General features: G+C 58.2%; 8 protein-coding genes across 8 annotated transcripts; 3 read left to right on the top strand and 5 right to left on the bottom strand.

Annotated features, from left to right (window-relative positions):
• Window positions 1–3: 3 nt before the first annotated feature.
• Window positions 4–990, bottom strand: LTR77_005437 (uncharacterized protein; the record flags this gene model as incomplete). The annotated part of the gene is made up of 2 exons (XM_064802682.1): window positions 4–568; window positions 614–990. 2 exons carry the CDS (start codon window positions 988–990, stop codon window positions 4–6), a joined length of 942 nt encoding a protein of 313 aa, XP_064658807.1.
• Window positions 991–1,384: 394 nt separating this feature from the next.
• LTR77_005436 (uncharacterized protein) lies at window positions 1,385–3,645 on the top strand (the record flags this gene model as incomplete). The annotated part of the gene is made up of 2 exons (XM_064802681.1): window positions 1,385–1,457; window positions 1,520–3,645. 2 exons carry the CDS (start codon window positions 1,385–1,387, stop codon window positions 3,643–3,645), a joined length of 2,199 nt encoding a protein of 732 aa, XP_064658806.1.
• A 387-nt stretch (window positions 3,646–4,032) lies between these two features.
• Window positions 4,033–7,411, bottom strand: LTR77_005435 (uncharacterized protein; the record flags this gene model as incomplete). Its single annotated transcript, XM_064802680.1, has 2 exons — window positions 4,033–6,302; window positions 6,355–7,411. 2 exons carry the CDS (start codon window positions 7,409–7,411, stop codon window positions 4,033–4,035), a joined length of 3,327 nt encoding a protein of 1,108 aa, XP_064658805.1.
• A 1,043-nt stretch (window positions 7,412–8,454) lies between these two features.
• LTR77_005434 (uncharacterized protein) lies at window positions 8,455–9,569 on the bottom strand (the record flags this gene model as incomplete). Its single annotated transcript, XM_064802679.1, has 4 exons — window positions 8,455–8,656; window positions 8,730–9,100; window positions 9,184–9,290; window positions 9,365–9,569. The coding sequence occupies 4 exons, from the start codon at window positions 9,567–9,569 to the stop codon at window positions 8,455–8,457; spliced, it is 885 nt and encodes a 294-aa protein (XP_064658804.1).
• Window positions 9,570–9,842: 273 nt separating this feature from the next.
• On the bottom strand, window positions 9,843–11,354 carry zrg17 (cation diffusion zinc membrane transporter Zrg17; the record flags this gene model as incomplete). The annotated part of the gene is made up of 1 exon (XM_064802678.1): window positions 9,843–11,354. The coding sequence occupies one exon, from the start codon at window positions 11,352–11,354 to the stop codon at window positions 9,843–9,845; it is 1,512 nt and encodes a 503-aa protein (XP_064658803.1).
• Window positions 11,355–11,651: 297 nt separating this feature from the next.
• LTR77_005432 (uncharacterized protein) lies at window positions 11,652–13,034 on the top strand (the record flags this gene model as incomplete). Its single annotated transcript, XM_064802677.1, has 1 exon — window positions 11,652–13,034. One exon carries the CDS (start codon window positions 11,652–11,654, stop codon window positions 13,032–13,034), a length of 1,383 nt encoding a protein of 460 aa, XP_064658802.1.
• A 318-nt stretch (window positions 13,035–13,352) lies between these two features.
• LTR77_005431 (uncharacterized protein) lies at window positions 13,353–14,788 on the top strand (the record flags this gene model as incomplete). The annotated part of the gene is made up of 2 exons (XM_064802676.1): window positions 13,353–13,575; window positions 13,635–14,788. 2 exons carry the CDS (start codon window positions 13,353–13,355, stop codon window positions 14,786–14,788), a joined length of 1,377 nt encoding a protein of 458 aa, XP_064658801.1.
• A 109-nt stretch (window positions 14,789–14,897) lies between these two features.
• LTR77_005430 (uncharacterized protein) lies at window positions 14,898–16,790 on the bottom strand (the record flags this gene model as incomplete). Its single annotated transcript, XM_064802675.1, has 2 exons — window positions 14,898–15,711; window positions 15,748–16,790. 2 exons carry the CDS (start codon window positions 16,788–16,790, stop codon window positions 14,898–14,900), a joined length of 1,857 nt encoding a protein of 618 aa, XP_064658800.1.
• Between the last annotated feature and the right edge of the window lie 119 nt (window positions 16,791–16,909).

Raw genomic sequence — 16,909 nt, 5'->3', positions numbered from 1 at the left:
AAACTAGATGCCGACTACCTGCGGTGGATTCCTGAGTTCGCCCGAGTTACAGTACATCAAACTCGCCAACACCATGCGCGTGGACGCCGGGCTCGAGCCGCCCCAGATCTGCTCCCAAAGCACGTTCGTGATGCCGTAGTACGTGACTCGCGCGACGTCTAGCCAGCTGCGCGGGTCGACGATGCCTCTGAAAAGCCCATCCGGGCGAGCGAGTGCCCGTTCAAGAGCGCGCTGACCGTCGTCCCATCGGACTACTTCCTGACCGCCTTTCAGTTGACCAACGAAGTCAGATTTACCAGCGTGAATGTGCCCGAAAACGTGTAACGTCGGCTGCACGTCCCAGACTTCTTTGAGAAGGTACTCGCACCCCAGCGCTATGGGGAGATCGAGATGGTGCTTCGGCGGCGTGTGCGTGACGAGGACATCTACATCTCGCGGGACGGTCTCGGACCAAGCGTCAGACTCCTGCGGGTAGCGAAACGCGTGGTCGTCCTTTTTGCTCGCCGGCGTCTGAGGAGCTCCGTAGATGTTTAGCCGTCTGCCGCTGTTGAACTTCAGGGCCACAGAGCTGTGCTGGAGGTACACCAGGCCTTTCCAGTCCAGACCATCGTACCGATCCTTCAGCGGCAAAGTGTCTCGACTCCTCGGATCAAGCATGCGATCATGGTTCCCAGCTATAACGACCTTGTGCCGATGCGGCAGCGAGTCCAGCCAGTCGATCTGCGGCTGTATCTCCTCTGCGGATCCGAGGTTAGCCAGGTCGCCGGCGTGGATTAGGAGGTCGCCGTCGGGGATGTTGGGGGCTTTGAGACAGTGGGTGTCGGATATGCAGACGATTCGTATGGGTGGTTGGTTGGGTTTGGGTTTGGGACGGAGGGTGCTGAAGGTTAGGTCTAGGAGGCGGATGAGGGTTTTGATGGGTTGGGTTAGGAGGGTGTAGAGGAGGGATGGGGGGTCGTAGGTTATGGCCGGGGCGAGAAAGTGTTGCATTATTGTTCGATCATGCTATCGGTTCATCCAGACGTAGGGATGCTAGATTATGTTTACATTTATATGATATACGACACTGTTCTATCCAATGCGGTGAGATAGCATGTGATCGTCCCACAGAACTGGTCGAGAGGCCGTGCGCCACGACTCCACCAGCAAGCAGGATGACGTGCCGTTACCACCGCGTTCAAACAAGGAATATCAACACACTTCTATACCCCTCTCCCTCTCACTCAATTCACCGACATTGCTATGGTGTGACCACGAATAATACCACCTCCTCCTGTTGACGACACAAGCCGCACTGGCGTCCCTAGCCAAACCTCGCCGAGACCGACCCTACTACCCTCGAAACCTCTCCGAGCTGGTCATATCCCAGTTCTTGCCCGGCGCCATGTCTAAGAATCCGGCGTTGCACAACAACATGGGCGTGGACTATGTCATAGTCTTCAAGTATGCCACGACTGGTGAGTGCTCATCCGCACATCACTCAATATAGCAGTCTGCTAACGCCATTGGAATCCCACAGACAAAGCCCAAGCCGAACAGCGTCTCGAAGAGATGCTCGAACGCCTGTCCGGTGCAGGCCTCGCAACCGAAGTCCGCAAAGGCGACGACCACTCCCTCCTCGTTTTCATCAAAGTCGGCAGCAAAGAGCACATGCAAGCGGAAATCTACCGCAACCGCGTCAAAGACTGGATCCACGGCGTGCGGTCGGTCGAGCCGGCCATGGACACCGAGAAGTCGCTCGAGCAGGACCCTCTGACCGAGGCGGAGCGTCTGCGGACGATTCACGGCCTCATCACCCATGTCAGGTCCGAGGGCGGTGCGGGTATCACGCCGCAGAAGGGGAAGTGGCAGAATGTGGAGAGTGTGTTTGCGCTGCACGACCATGCCTATAACAAAGAGTGGATCAAGAAGTGGAGCACACAGTATCTGCTGAAGCCGGAGGACCTGGACGAGATACGGGATCGGATGGGAGAGAAGATTGCTTTCTACTTTGCGTTCACACAAGCGTACTTCACCTTCCTGGCTGTGCCTGCTGGATTTGGCCTCTTCTCCTGGCTGTTCTTGGGCTACTTCAGCCCGTGGTACGGCATTGTCGCGTCTCTGTGGTCTGTGGTGTTTGTCGAATGGTGGACGCATCAAGAACAAGATCTGGCAGTTCGCTGGGGTGTCAAGAATGTGAGCGGCATCGACGAGAAGAGGAAGGAGTTCACGCCAAAGCACCTCGTCGACGACCCCATCACCGGCGAACAGATGCGCATCTTCCCAGCCCGAGACCGCCTGCAACGCCAACTCCTTCAGATCCCCTTCGTGATCGCCGCCGTTCTCATCCTCGGCACGCTCATCTCCACCTGCTTCGCCATCGAAGTCTTCATCTCCGAAGTCTACTCCGGTCCCCTGAAATCCGTCCTCACCTTCCTGCCCACCCTCATCCTCACCACCGGCCTACCCTTCCTCAGCGGCATCCTCACCAAAGCGGCCAACAGCCTGACCGACTTTGAAAACTACGAAACCGAAGCGCAGTACGAGCGCAGCCTGACGTCCAAGACCTTCGTCCTCAACTTCATCACCTCTTACCTGTCCCTCTGCCTGACGTCCTTCGTCTACGTGCCCTTCGGCAGCGTCATCGTCCCCTACCTCGACGTCTTCAGCGTGACCGTCAAACCCTTCGCCGACAACGCCCAACAGCTCGAAACCCCCGACAACGCCTCCCAGTTCGACATCAACCCCGCCCGCCTGCGCAAACAAGTCATCTACTTCACCGTGACGGCGCAAATCGTCAACTTCGCCATGGAAGTCATCGTCCCCTACCTCAAGCGCCAAGGCCTGATCAAGTTCAAGCAAATGCAAACCAAACGCACCGAGAAGAAAACCGGCATCCCGCTCCCCTCCGCCGCCGCCTTCGACCCGGAAGGCGAATCCGACTTCCTTGCCCGCGTCCGTAACGAGGCCGAGATGGAGGTCTACGACGTCTACGGCGACCTCAAGGAAATGGTCGTGCAGTTCGGCTATCTGACCATGTTCTCCGTCGTCTGGCCTCTGGCCCCGGTGAGTTTCTTAATCAACAACTGGATCGAGCTCCGCAGCGACGCGGTCAAAATCTGCGTCGAATGCCGCCGTCCCACGCCTTGGAGAGCAGACACCATCGGCCCCTGGCTCGACGCCCTGGGTTTCATGAGCTGGATGGGCTCGCTCACCATGGCCGCGTTGGTGTACATGTTCTCCAACGACGGCCTCGGGCCCGACGGCAAACCCTCCGACATCACCGGCTGGGCTCTGCTCTTGTCCATCTTCGTCTCCGAGCACCTCTACCTCGCCACCCGCTGGCTGGTCCGCACCTCCATCTCCAAAATCGACACCCCCGGCCGCCAGAAGGAGCGACGGATGAACTTCGTCACGCGCCAGAAACTAATGAAAGAGAGTCTGGAGCAGACGCGCATGGTGCCGCCTCCCGGCGAGAAGGCGGATGAGATTACGCGCCGGAGTTTGGAGGAGGACGCGCGGCAGGGGAGTCTGCATGACGCCAGCCCACGAGAGAAGTTCTGGGACAGGCAACGCGGGTGGAAGGAGGCGGCGAAGATGGGGCGGTTGTTTATTGAGCGGGATGAGGGGGATGTGTCGGATGAGAAGGTTAAGAAGGAGCTTTAGAGGGGATGGGGTTTATGATGCTACGGTGGGATGATGGGACGACAAAAAGTATGATGGGGTGGGTTGGTGGGTTAGCGTGGAGTTGTCTGAGGGTTACCTCTTAAGGACGTAGACCTAGGACGAGATGAATGCCATTGTCACGTTCAGGTTGGAACCTCATTTTGGGTACTGTCTTATAGTGTTGGACGTCATGTGAAGGAGTGAATACATCTCACGTCTCATATACGGACACTGCAACACGAACAAACTCATCCCAACCCCAGCAACAACAAACTCCCCCCATCCCATCCATTCCATCCCATTTGCTTTTGTTCCCAACGCCTGAACCAATCCCAAAACCCTCCCTTCCCACACCCATATTCCCTCCTAGCAAAAAACGACATGTATTTAAGAACTGGGTTGAACCCCTCCACTCTCCACAACCTCATCCGCGCCCGCCTGGCTGACTACACTCTTCAGCCCCTTTTCCTCAACCTCGCCCTCTTCCTTCTTATCCGTAGCCGTAGGCGCCATCTCCTTGGCCTCCACGTCCGCCGAGCTTACAGTCTTCAGATCGTCATTCGTCCCATCGAGCTGTGACGGAACGTCCCCCTTACCCTCGCCATGCGACATCTCGTCGATAGATCGACGCGCCTCATCGAGTCTATCGTCAATGTTGTCCATCTGCAGCGAGCCCGCCCTTTCCGGACTCATCGATTGGGTTAAGGTAGGTTCTTCGGTATTATGCGCCTCGTTGGCGGAGAGTTGTTTTTCTAGGGCGGGGAGGTCGGAGGATGGTGCTGCTGCTTCCTGCTCTGCTGCCGCTGGTACCGGAACGGCTGCTTCGGTCATGGCTTGGGATACCTCTGCCGCTGTTGCGTCCGGTGCGGCGGCGGTGGTGGTGGGGACTTGGAGTTCATCTTTCTCATCGATATGCCACATCGTCAACGGCTCAGACATCGAAAACCCCAACCCCTTCACCTCCTCCTCCCCCTCCGCCGCTACACCAGCAACAGAAGACGGGGACGAAGCAGGTTTCCTCCTCGCCGGCCCCTTAGCCCTCCCCTTCCTCGCATCCGCCAACGGAGCCTTCTGCTGCTCCTCCACCACCTCCTCCTCAACTTCCCTCGCCTTCGGCTGATGCGCCTGCGGACCAAGCTTGAGGCGATTGTTGAGGTCGCTCATGAAACCCGCTTTCAGCGCGGCGATCTTCTCGCCGGCTGGGCGGGCGGGGATGGCGGGTTTGGCTTTGGGGACGGGTGGGGATTTGGCTGTTTCGGCGGATTCGGCGGAGGTGGATTTCGTCAGCTCGTTGGTCTCGCTGTGCTCGCCCCGGGAAGTGCGGGCGGGTCTGGCGGGCACGGAAGGCTTCGGGCGCTCTGGGATCGCGGGGGCTTTGGCCTTGTCGGGCGATGTCTGCGGCGCTTCGCGGTCTGTCTGCTCGTCTTTCGATCCGTCGTCGACTTCATCCGGTTTGACTTCCTCAGTCAGCTTGCTTCTCCTAGTTGGACGCGCTGGAACGGAAGGCCTCGAAAACCCGGTGGTCGCTCGCACATCCTCCTCTTCAGAGCTGGTAACCCCAGTAGTGCTAGGGCGGTCATCAGGCGGGCTCTTAGCCTCGTCCATCTGAGGGCCGCTGACCGTCGTCACCAGACGCATGCTGTCGGGCGTATCTTCCCAAATATCCTGGCTGGGGAAGCGCTGCACGCCTGGCCTGTGTTCATCAAGAGCACGAGCATGCGGCTTATTAACCAGTGTCTTGCTGTCCGACCACATGTCGTTCGGATTCTTGTTCCGGCGCTGCTGTTCTTCCTCCGGTGTCTCGAAAGTGCTCGTGTCTTCAGACGGTGGAGGCTCTGCTCTAGCTTCACGAGGCGGCTCGGGCGTCTCAACTGTGGTAGAATACTGCAGCGACATCGGTGTGTCTTCCCAGACATCTTGACTCGGGAAGTGATGATGCTCCAGACCCGGCCTCTTCTTGATCGCCTTTGGCTTAGGTTTGGGCTCCTCCTCGCCTTCGGGAATCAATGGCTCGTACTCCTCAATCTCCTCCAGAGGCGTGTGCAAGCCAGAACCATGGTGCTCCTCATGCGACATAAATCGGTACAAGTTACCGCCCTGGTATTCTCCATGCATGCTGTTGGGTCTGCTGGACGGTCGACTGGGCACACGAACACTATTCCTGCGACTGGTCTCGTTGTGACTGGCATCACTCTCGTAGTAATAGTCGTCATGGGGCACCTCCGGGCTGACCGCTGGCTGCATGTAAGCACTTCCGGGTCGCTTCATGATCTCGTCTGAAGCCAGGATGGGTGTTCCATCGCCACGCTCGTCAAACCAGCCACCTTCCTCTTCCGTGTTGCCGGCTGAAGGGCCAAAATTCATAGCATTATCCGCGTAGCCTCCGCCCGTAACTTTGTTGGGCTTGCCTTCCGCTGGCGGTTCGACGTGAATCACAGGGTCATCGTCAATAGCTGAGCTGTCTCCAGGGCGTTCGCCGAACGGAAAGCTGGCCTTGCGCAAAGGAGACTGGACGGCGGGCTCCATGCCGCTGGAGTCGCGCTTTTTGCGGTCCGGCAGAGGCGACGGCTGGGGCGTGGTCCTACGCGATGCATACTCTTCTGTGGCCTCCCAAGCAACGTCTGCACCTGGTGTGCCGACCATATCTGGGTTTGTGCCTACTCGACGTTAGCTTCGTTTCTGCAGTCCAAAAGATATTGTATAACACACCAAACCCAGCATCATTCGCCTGATTCACAAGCCTGTTCAGCTCCGCACTCGACAAAGCAGTCTCAGGCCTGGGCGGGCCATGCATGTTGAAGCCCTCAATGGCAGCCTGACTGGGATGTTTCTTGATCCACTCTCTTTCGAACTGGTCATGCGGCTGTTCGCCGTGCCCGTGCATGCCGTAGCTGCCGGGTGGCCCAAACTCCTTCCGCGAGCTCTTCCTCCTATGGTGAGCACGCTGAGAGCCGTCATTGTAAAACCCAATGCCTGGGGCGAACTGAGACTGCGTCTGCGCCGGCGAAGGAGCTTGCACATCTCCAGCGTTCGGGTACAGCGGTATCTGCATGCCAATCTCAGGGATCCCAAGCTCGTGGTTCCCTTCTTGGATGCTGTCGGGGCGGGACGTAGTGGGATGCAGACTGGGAGTCGAGCGACTGAAGCTGCCCTTCGAACGCAGGGCTTGTTCGGCGGAGGGAACACGCATCAGATCATCGCTGTTGGTGACTACGCGTCCTAGCGCAGAGCTCGACTCCGCAGGCGGAGAATGCACGTCGTCATCCGGTCTGGCCTTTCCAATGCCCGCCGCCGCTGCCTGCGTCGAATCAGTACGTGTGACTCCCTCGATCCTGCTCTTTGCGGTGGCCTGAGGGACAGAGGCCTTGGGTGCGTGGAGGGGCATGTTTGCGGATACATTTCTGGTCTGCTCCGGCTGGACTGGCTCGCTGCCGTTGTCGTCAACCTTGACGCCGTGTGCTTCAGGAGGCAGGACGTCGAAGCTGGCGTATTCGGAGCCCTCCTGGCCTACTGACGGCAGTGTGACACTCGGACGACGCGCGGGGACCTCTTGATGGAGGTTGCTCGCGGACTGCTTCTTATTGACGCTGCCCATGGGATTGGGGGGCTCATTGAAGGGCGAGCGCAGGTCTCGGCTCGGGGAAGGGTCGAGTTTGCGGACCGGCCGCGGCGGGACTTGTGGTATGCTGTCCTTGACCGCAGTCGGCCCACTAGGCGCGGCGGCAGAGGAGCGACTGGGGCGTGGTGGGACGGTGGGAGTAGCCATGGTTGCTGGTGGTCAGATGCTATCACTGAAGATGATCTGGGTGGAGTATATCTGCTGGAGCTGGTTAGTGTTTTAGCCTCGAGCTTGCCTCACAATGACGCTGCTGCCGCGGAAGGTGATGCTGAAGTGGGAGTGGGAGTGGGTGCTCGCAGAACAATGTCTATACAGTGCTATCAGGTGTTCTCGAGGCTTGTAAAGAGCACAGTTCTAGCATTGACCGCTCCCCTCGGCCCGGTTGAGCGAGTGTGAAGGCGCCTGCATGTGTCCTGCAGCTAGGTGATAAGGGTGTAGTAGGTAGGAGGCTGCCGGCTTACCTGTGTCTGGGGAAGGCTGGAAACGGGTTGGTTGACTGGAATGAAAGATATGGAATAGAGGATGGTGCTGTTGTCGTCAAGACAAGTGTCGAAGGGTCAGTTGACTGTAGGAGAGGGTCAAGTGGGGAGTCTTGGGTGTTCCTGAATGACGAGAATCGAGTAAAGACCAAGCTGCAGGCCATCGACGCTTCGCCTTCACAACCAATCATCGCCCAGCTATTGTGTAAACGTCGGCTGCCCTCGGTTTTGCCATTCGCTCTTCTGCTCTGCTCTCACGGTCTCAAATCGCGCAATCGTCAAGGTCTGAAACAACCATCGAACGCATTGTGGGCCTTGCAAACACCAACAATCTTGTCCCCATCGCAGCATGACCACGACCCCTCCTCCTGCCAGATCCGGCAGAAAACTTCACCTCTCGGCGTGATCGAGCGCCTCGAGCAATCCCCGCAGCCAAGGCAGGCACGTGGAGAGCATCTTGGACGGCGGGTGGCAGTGCCCGCTCCACTGGCGTAGGCAAAGACTCGGCGTGTCGTCCACTTAACGTAACGAAGAGGACGGGTCTCCGAGGAGCATGCAAGACATCGCACTGCAAGCCCGAGAGGATCATCGAACACTGCAGCCGGGATCCGGACACGCCGGAGTGACAACCTTCACCCTGTAGATCTACATGTATGCATATCAGAGCGGCGATCAAGACTAACGAACGACAAAGAGAGAGAGAGAAAAGTACTACGACACCCCATCAAACCCCACCTCCACCCTCCCCACCACACACCCCCAAAACTCCTCAATCACCCCCCTCTGCCCCTCCCCGCCCCGCACAGCCATGTACCGCCTCTGCTCGACCTTCGGCTCCCAATCCCCCGGCATACTCCCCACCATCTTTCCCCCCGCCTCCTCAAGAATAACCCAGCCGGCGCAGACGTCCCATCTACACTTATACATTAGCTCTCCACCACAAAAGGCGAGGCAAAGTGAGGCGAGGGGACGAGGAGAGAACTCACGCATAACACCCATTCTCCCAATACAAATCCACCGCCCCCTCCGCCACTTTACACAAATTCAACTCCGCGCTCCCCAAACTCCGCAACCCATGCACCATCGCCCCCCCGTCCTTTTTACTCGCTCCCAGCCGTCTAAAAGTCTCGACCTTGACCTCGTAATCCTTCCCCTCCCTCTCACTCCCCCACTCCACCGCGACAAGACACTGACTCAGACTCGTCAACGGCTCGGGGTCCCGCAGCGGGAGACGCGCGTGGTCGTAGAAGGGGGAGGTGAGAAAGGCGCCTTGCCCGCGGATGGCGCTGTAGAGCGTGCGGGTGAAGGGGTTGTAGACCACACCCACCACTGGTTTCCTGTCTACCGCTAGGCCGAGCTGTAATCAGATCACCATTAGCCATCACCTCCACTTCTCAGGCAATGGAATGGGACGGGGTAGTAACGTACAGAAACACATACATACCCCTCCCCATGCACGAAATTCGTCGTCCCATCAATCGGATCCACGATAAAAGTCGGTCTTTCCCCCAAAACATCGCCTTCCTTGTAGGTCTCCTCGCCCATGACTGCACACACGTCAGCCCCCCGTCAGCCACCTTCCTCAATTTACCTTATGAAAGAGTGGAGGGTCCAAACAGACAATCAAACCCCTCCCCCCACCTCCCCCGCAACTCCTCCCTCACCAATTCCTCCACGGCTCGGTCGGTCGCGGTCACAATATCCGCGGAATTCTTCTTCGTTCCGGCGGCGGATTGTGTAGGGTTGGCGGCGAGGATCCTGGCGCCGGCGCGGTAGGCGAGAGTGGAGAGGTGGTCGTGGATGGCTTGGAGGTCTACTTCTGCCATGGCGGCGAGTGTTGAGCTAATTTGAGATAAGATGCAGAAAGGCTGCTGCTGGACCTAGGTAACATGTATGGATGGGTGAGATGGGGGAACGAATGTCGAGCTCTGATCGACAGGCAAGGCACGAGCTCCCCATATCATCCCTGCCGGAAGCGGAGGGGCGAGGGAATAATACGTGTAGGTGTCCAATGGCATACCCGTCGCCGAGGGGGAAGAAGCCATAGTAGGCATAACCTCATATCATACATACATACACACATATCCATCAATTCACATCTAATCCCTCTCCACCGCCATCTGCAAACTTACCTCCCACTTCCCCCCCAACCTCTGCCGCACCAAACTCACCACCCTTCCCCTCACCTTACTCATCTCCTCCGCCCCTCCCCCTCCTCGCCATCTCAGCTTCAAATTCGCCATGCAGAGCCCATAATGCACCTGCCAGAACTTCGCCTCCTCGACCCCGCTCACGCCGCTCTCGCCTTCGATTTCGGTCACGATATCGCGCACGCTGACGTCTTTGTGCTTGCCGGAGGCGGGGGGTTTGTAGGACATTAGTAGAGGAGCAGCGAGGGAGGTTCCCAACCGCAGGCCCAAGGTGAGCATGAGGCAGGCGATGAGGAAGGAGAAGGTGGTGTCGAAAATGGTGTAGTAGCTGTGGCTTTCGTCGGAGGATAAGAGGGGCAGGATGAGCAGGATCAGCGAGCACGAGAGCGTGAGGATGTGCGAGGGGTTGCCGAGGATGCGGCCCCAGCTGGCTATTAGAGTGAAGTTTGTCGCTTTGCCGATGCGTTTGTGGTTTTGCAGCAGCAGGGCGGAGGTGAGCGTGGCGCAGATGGAGAGGAGACTCGCGACGTCCACGCGGAACATGGGCAGGCGCCCGTGGGCGTGGGAGGTGTGCGGTTCGTGTGTCCCGAGGTTCTCGAGCGCGTGCTCGATGCCGTGGGACAGGATGTCCAGCCCCATGAAGGCGATGAAGACGGCCATGCCGAAGCCGGCGAGGACGTCGGCGCGCGCGAGCCCGAACGGGTGCTTGATGCTGCTGCGCTGCCAGACTTCGAAGTTGGCCATGACGTCGACGACGACGCAGACGGTGGCGCCGGCGGCGTCGAAGAGGAGGAGGCGCGAGAGCGCGGTCATGGAGAGGGAGCCCGCGGCGGAGAATTGGACGAAGGCCGAGACGAGGAAGTGGCAGGCGCACCAGGCGAGGCGGAGGGTTTGGTGGGGGGTTAGGGAGCGCCAGGTCTCTTTGCGGGTGGGGATGGGGAGGGAGGAGGGGACCGTCAGGGGAGTTCGTTGGGTTGGTGCTTGGATGATGGAGTCCATAGCAGAGGCATGGATAGAGGAGTGCCTGTATTTGTGGCCGCGGCGTTTTCCCAGCGCTTCGTTGCTGGGTTTGCGGACGACATGTTCGTACTGTTGGGTCGTAAAGTTGAATGGATTGCGCTGGCCTCCTGCCGCCGACGGCTCAAGTGAAGCATGCTGTGGAAACCCGCCATCCGTACTTGCTGTCTGTGGTGTGATAGGGGTATAGAAGCCTGGGTTGGGGCTCAGCCCGGAGAAGGTCGAGTGCGTAGGCGAGAGCATGCTGCTGCCGGAGTCGTAGGTCCTGCCTGAATCCGGCTCTTTGCTGGGCGAGTCTGTGATGCCCTTTTGGATGTCATAGTCGTAGTCGGTCGTGATCGTTGGGCCGTCGAGGCCAAGGCCTTTGGGCCGGCCATCGACGTTGTCGTCGGTGGGTGGAGGGGTGCCAGGGGGTCGAGGGAGCGGGAGGGTAGATGGGGCCATCGGGGGTGGAGTTGGGTGGTTTGGGTCTTCAGTAAGGACTGGATTGTACCATGGCACTGATCTGCGTGGTCGGGATGCAGGGAGCGGCTCTGATCTGCAGGAACCAAAGTCTCCTGCATGACGGTGGAGTCTGCGGGGAGGGCGGTGATCCAAGGGTCACACCACCCTAGACCCTCTACTATGACTATGACATAGCAACTCGAGACAAGATTACAACCAGCCCACAGTGGGGTTCCAGGACTGATGAGGACGACCTAGAAGACCGGCGTGCAATGCTCACCACCGCACAGCGCAGTCATGGCCGACGCGACCACCCCCTCCCCTCCCATCAAGCGAAGCGTCGCCCGCGGTGATGTCCGTTACCGACGGACGACAGTCACAGGCACCCCTCCTCCCATCCAGACGAAAACAAAGGACAGAACAACTACTCTCGAAGTGCCGCGACCGCCGACAAGTCCCACGACGGTCTCTCCGAAGAGCGATTCCAAGGAAAAGCGCGCCATCTCCAGCAACATCCTCCACAAGTTTAACATATTGCGGCGGGGTAGCGGATCTGGAGAGAGGCCACCTTCACGAGAATTGAGACCTCCTTCACGTGAGAAGGAGGCTACCAGTCCGACGAGAGCGCTATCCAACCAAAAGTCCTTCGAGGATGATTTCGCGGTCGAGGATGCGCCGTCATCGGTTTCAGAGACGGAAAGGGAGGGGACTATCAGTCCCAAGCCCAGGCAGGTCAGCACGACGAGAAAGAGGACAGGGTCTTTGCGGAAGGCTGCTCTGCTAGGTGGGCGAAGGAATGTCACTGAGGGCCGGGAAAGAGAGGCAGGCTTCAGTCCACAGCAGGCACCGCTCAATCTTCCAGAGTTGAGAAGGGATGACGAGGTATTAAGTCGCGGCGTACCACAGGAAAGACACGATACTACGGACGGGGGCCACTTATCTGTGCTCGAGGAGAAATTCTCAGGCCCGCGGTCCTTGAAACGACAACAAAGCTACGAGACCACCATCTACTCCACCAGCAGCGACAACAGCTGGACCAAGCCCGCCGCCGTCTCCGCCGCCCGCCTCTCCCTCCTAACCGGCCACCAAGACCGAACCCGCGCAGCAACCGTCAGCACCACCACCACCACAACCACCGACCTCGGCTCCCCCCTCGACCTCAAATCCCCCACCAGCCAATTCAGCTACACCAGCACCGAATCCGACGACCCCCTCACCTTCCCCCCGCGCAGCAAACCCATCCCCGCCCCCATCTCCTCATCCTCCACATCCTACTTCCCCCTCCTCTCCCCCACCGACTCCCAAACCTCCTTCCCCCCAACTTCCAAATCCAAAAAACGCCGTTCCCCACTCTCCCGCACCCTGACCCTCCAATCCCCTCCCCCGACCGAAGTCCCGCCGCACGACTACACCGAGACGGAAACCTGGGGCTGGATCCTGCTCCTCACCACCTGGCTCACCTTCACCGTGGGCATGGGATCCTGTCTCGGCCTGTGGAGCTGGGCGTGGGATGTCGGGGACACGCCCTACGCGCCCCCGGATCTCGAGGACGATCCTACCCTGCCGGTTGTGGGGTACTATCCTGCGTTGATGGTGCTGTCGGGCGTGGTGGCGTGGGTGTGGATTACGGTCGCGTGGGTGGGGATGAAGTATTTTCGGCATGCGAAGATTGAGGTCTGACCTGCGTATGAAGACGGACGATGGCGGTTTGGACTTAGCGATGGTGTTTGGGCGCTTGTTGCGGGTGGTGGTGCTTGGGATATACCCTTTTGACATTAGTGGTCTGCTACTTCCTAATCTAGTCAAGTCTGAAAGACAATCGGCTGTCGGCGCCGGCCGATGCCATTCTTGACTTCAATGCTTTATCTCATCCGTGGATACTTGTTCATTTCCAATGATATATACCCAGATATCTCCTGATGCTCTGTTAGAATCTGGTCATTCGGAGGCTGTTTGTATTCCCATATAAATCGTCTCGCTACAAGAATCCAAAGAAGAATGTCTCAAAAAAAGACCGTCTACATCGGCCCATTTATCCAATGCAAGACACTCACGGATCTAGATATCTGTCCCAATGGCATGATCGGCGTCGATGAGGGCGGCAGAATTGCTTTTGTGCTACGAGACGAGCGAGGTAGAAAAATCCCAGAAGGCGATGGTTGGGAAGATGCAAAGATCGTGCGTATACAAGACCATGGTTTCTTCTTCCCTGGCTTCATTGGTACGTCTCCATCCACGACACAACCGCTCCTCCGAAATGCCACTGATTGACCGACCCAGACACGCACATCCACGCCCCCCAATATCCCAACGCCGGCATCTTCGGCAAATCCACCCTCCTCGACTGGCTCAACACCTACACCTTCCCGCTCGAATCCTCCTTCGCTGACCTGGCCACCGCATCCCGCATCTACAACCGTGTCGTCGCCCGCACCTTATCCCACGGCACCACGACTGCCTGCTACTACGCCACCGTCCACGTCCCGGCCACGAACCTCTTGGCCGACATCTGCCAGACCCGCGGGCAGCGGGCGTTCGTCGGGCGGGTGTGTATGCATGAGATGAGCCCGGAGTACTACCGGGATGAGAGCGTTGAGACTGCGCTTCGGGATTCGAAAGCCTGCATCGAGCACGTGCGGAAGATTGATCCGGAGTTCGACCTTGTTACGCCGATTATTACGCCACGCTTCGCACTTTCGTGCAATACTGAGTCTCTCGCCGCTCTGGGGAAGCTGCATCGGGAGTTGGATCTGCCGGCGCAAACGCATATCTCGGAAAATCCTCGTGAATGCGACCTCGTCCGCGACCTCTTCCCGGAGAGCAAGTCGTACGCTGACGTGTACGAATCCGCCGGCCTGCTGACGCCCAAAATGATTCTTGCGCACGCGATCCATCTGACTGAAGAGGAGACAGCACTGATCAGAGCCCGCGATGCCAAGATCAGCCACTGTCCTGCCAGCAACACCGCTCTAACTTCGGGCCGCGCCAAAGTACGCAAAATGCTCAATGCAGGCTTGAACTTGGGCTTGGGCACGGATGTGAGCGGTGGCTATACCTCCTCCATTCTTGCCGAAGCGCGGGAGGCTGTGTTTGTGTCTCGGCACGTGGCGATGGACGAAGGAGACGAGGCGAAGCTGAGCGTTGAGGAGGCGCTGTATCTTGCCACCCGCGGGGGAGCCAAAGTCGTTGGGCTCGAAGACCGGATAGGTGGATTTGAGGTCGGTAAGATGTGGGATGCACAAATGATTGGATTGGAAGCCGTTGGGCCTGAGACGACGGAACTGGACCAGAGCGCGGGACCAGTGGAGGTGTTTGGGAAGGAGACTTGGGACGATCTGGTCGCGAAGTGGGTGTATACTGGTGACGATCGGAGCACCACTGCAGTGTGGGTCGGTGGCAGACTGGTGCACGCGAAGGAGGGCTTCAGATTGTGAAGATTGGTGCCGGGTGTTGACAGCCGCGTGGACCCGCCGGGATTTAGCAACCTGAGGGAGAGCATGCAGGGAGAGCATGCAGAAAGCAAGCGCTGTGTTCGACAAGCCATCACAGCTCCATCGTCCCGACTCTACCGCCGACTTCACCCTCTCTACTCAGCGGCCCTTCCGCCAAGCGCTTGTTGAGAGTCCTGAGGATCTCTTCGAAGCCTTCTTCAGGCTGCTCCTGTGCTTGCGACTGGATTCTGTCGTGTAGAGCGCGGACAGCATCGAACTTTGCGGTAGCGATTTGGTACGCGGCACTTTCAGTGTCACCCCGCCCTCCGACTATGTTGGCGAAAGACTGGGCCGGCTTGAGGAGATATGGAAGCGCATACTCGAGGGCTGGAGGACTCAGGATGGCGAGGTGTCCATGGTCTGGCGTTGCAATGGTAGTGGGTAGAGGCATGTCTGGCTTTGTGGACCACTTTGCAGTCGTCACGGCGACCAGGCAGTTGATGGCCGACAGAGCCAGGTCTTTTAGAGCCACTGTATCAGCGTGCGTTGCAATGTTGTTCCAGAACCGCTGATCGTGTGAGAGGTAGTTGTAGTACAGCGCTCTGGCAGCAGCAGCTTCAGTCTGTCTTACGCCGTCGTCTACCTCCGTCACCCATCCACCTGGGAAGATCATGGGTTCCTCGTCAGGTCCACGGAGGATCGTAGCCAGAGTGTTCAGTACATCCGCACTGGTAGATCGTGATGGCAGAAGCGATAGTGGCGTTTGGTTCCATTGCGCAGCGGTGCTTCCGGCGGGCAGTAAAGCTTGTCGTGGTAGACTCGCCATAAGATGGAGATCATGCTTCGGAGACTCCGCATGCGCCCATTTCGCCGGCGATAGGTCGAGCGCTCCATGCAGATGGTCGGTGACTTGCTTGGGCATCTGGCTAGTGAGAAAGTGCTCTGAGTAGCACGATGCATACGTAGCGATATAATTCGCAGCGGGCCCGTACAGGAACATGGCCTCTAGAGGGTCGGCAGACGAGCCGGGCGTTTGCAAATAGATTGCCCCTGTTCTCGCGTGCAATCCAGACGCGATCATGTATCGGAGAGCCGGTGAGTCAGTCGCTGAAGCAACTCCGGCGCTACTGGCTCTATTGGAGAGGAGGAGCTCCGAGTAGAAGTCCACGAGGCAGCGGTGCATAAGTACATCGTCCTTGTAGTCGACCATTCGCAAAGCAGCAAACTCCAGCAGACCCTCCTTAACTCCGTAGGTCGACTCGATGTCATCGTGATGGCTGCGGGCGATTGCGCTCCAGTCCATTGAACCAATAGTGGGCAGCCACTCTAGCAGCCTCGCCTGAGCCAACGTTCGCTGATTCTTGCTCATCTTGAGCGACGATGGACCGGAGAGAGTAGTAGCTTCGAAAATAGTTCCGTAGATGTTCCGATCACCGAAGATCCGCTTCCATACCAGACCTTGTCCGCCGCGAACAGGTGCACCTGGATCAGACTGAATCTCTCGATCGACCTCGAGCAGTCTCCGGAGAAGCTTTGAGGCCCGGCTTGCGATGCCCGTGTCGGGCGTGCAGAGCCAAAGTCTGACCAGAGCTAGCATAGTATCCAGCATGCTTGCCACATGAGCAGCATCGGTGAGTTGGACAGTTGCCTTTTCCAGTAAATTCAGCATAAGCCCGTTGAAGCTGACCATGTGCTCCCCGACAGCTAGTCCGTCCGTCCATGGTATGTTGCTGCTTCCGAGGCTCAGAACGTCGGTGTAGCTATAGTCTTGGAGCAACCGGACCAGGAGATTTGCAGCTGGAGTCGGGTCTTGTTGAAGATTTGGAATGATGGCCACGAGCGAGTACACGATGTGTGTTTGTTCAGCTGCAGTCAGCTGTTTTGGGAGTACAAGCTCTGCTTCTTCAAAGGTGCGCCAGTCAAGAGACTCTCCCGCGTCTTTCGTGACGGCCTCGATGTTCGCTTTGAGACGAGCCAAGACGTCGCCGCCCCCTTCACTCGACATGGTGGTTGGCAGTCTGCTCTGGATTTGTTTCAATTGTCTTGGAAAGTACGTCTGTGTGGTGCTTCGATGACCTGGTTGTGTTCGTTGTTCAGTTGATGAAGAGAGTTGTTGTGTCAGAG

The sequence above is a fragment of the Saxophila tyrrhenica genome (assembly GCF_035928015.1).
Source record: "Saxophila tyrrhenica strain CCFEE 5935 chromosome Unknown scaffold_8, whole genome shotgun sequence".
Lineage (NCBI taxonomy): Eukaryota > Fungi > Ascomycota > Dothideomycetes > Mycosphaerellales > Extremaceae > Saxophila > Saxophila tyrrhenica.
This window is presented reverse-complemented; position numbering and strand designations above follow the sequence as displayed.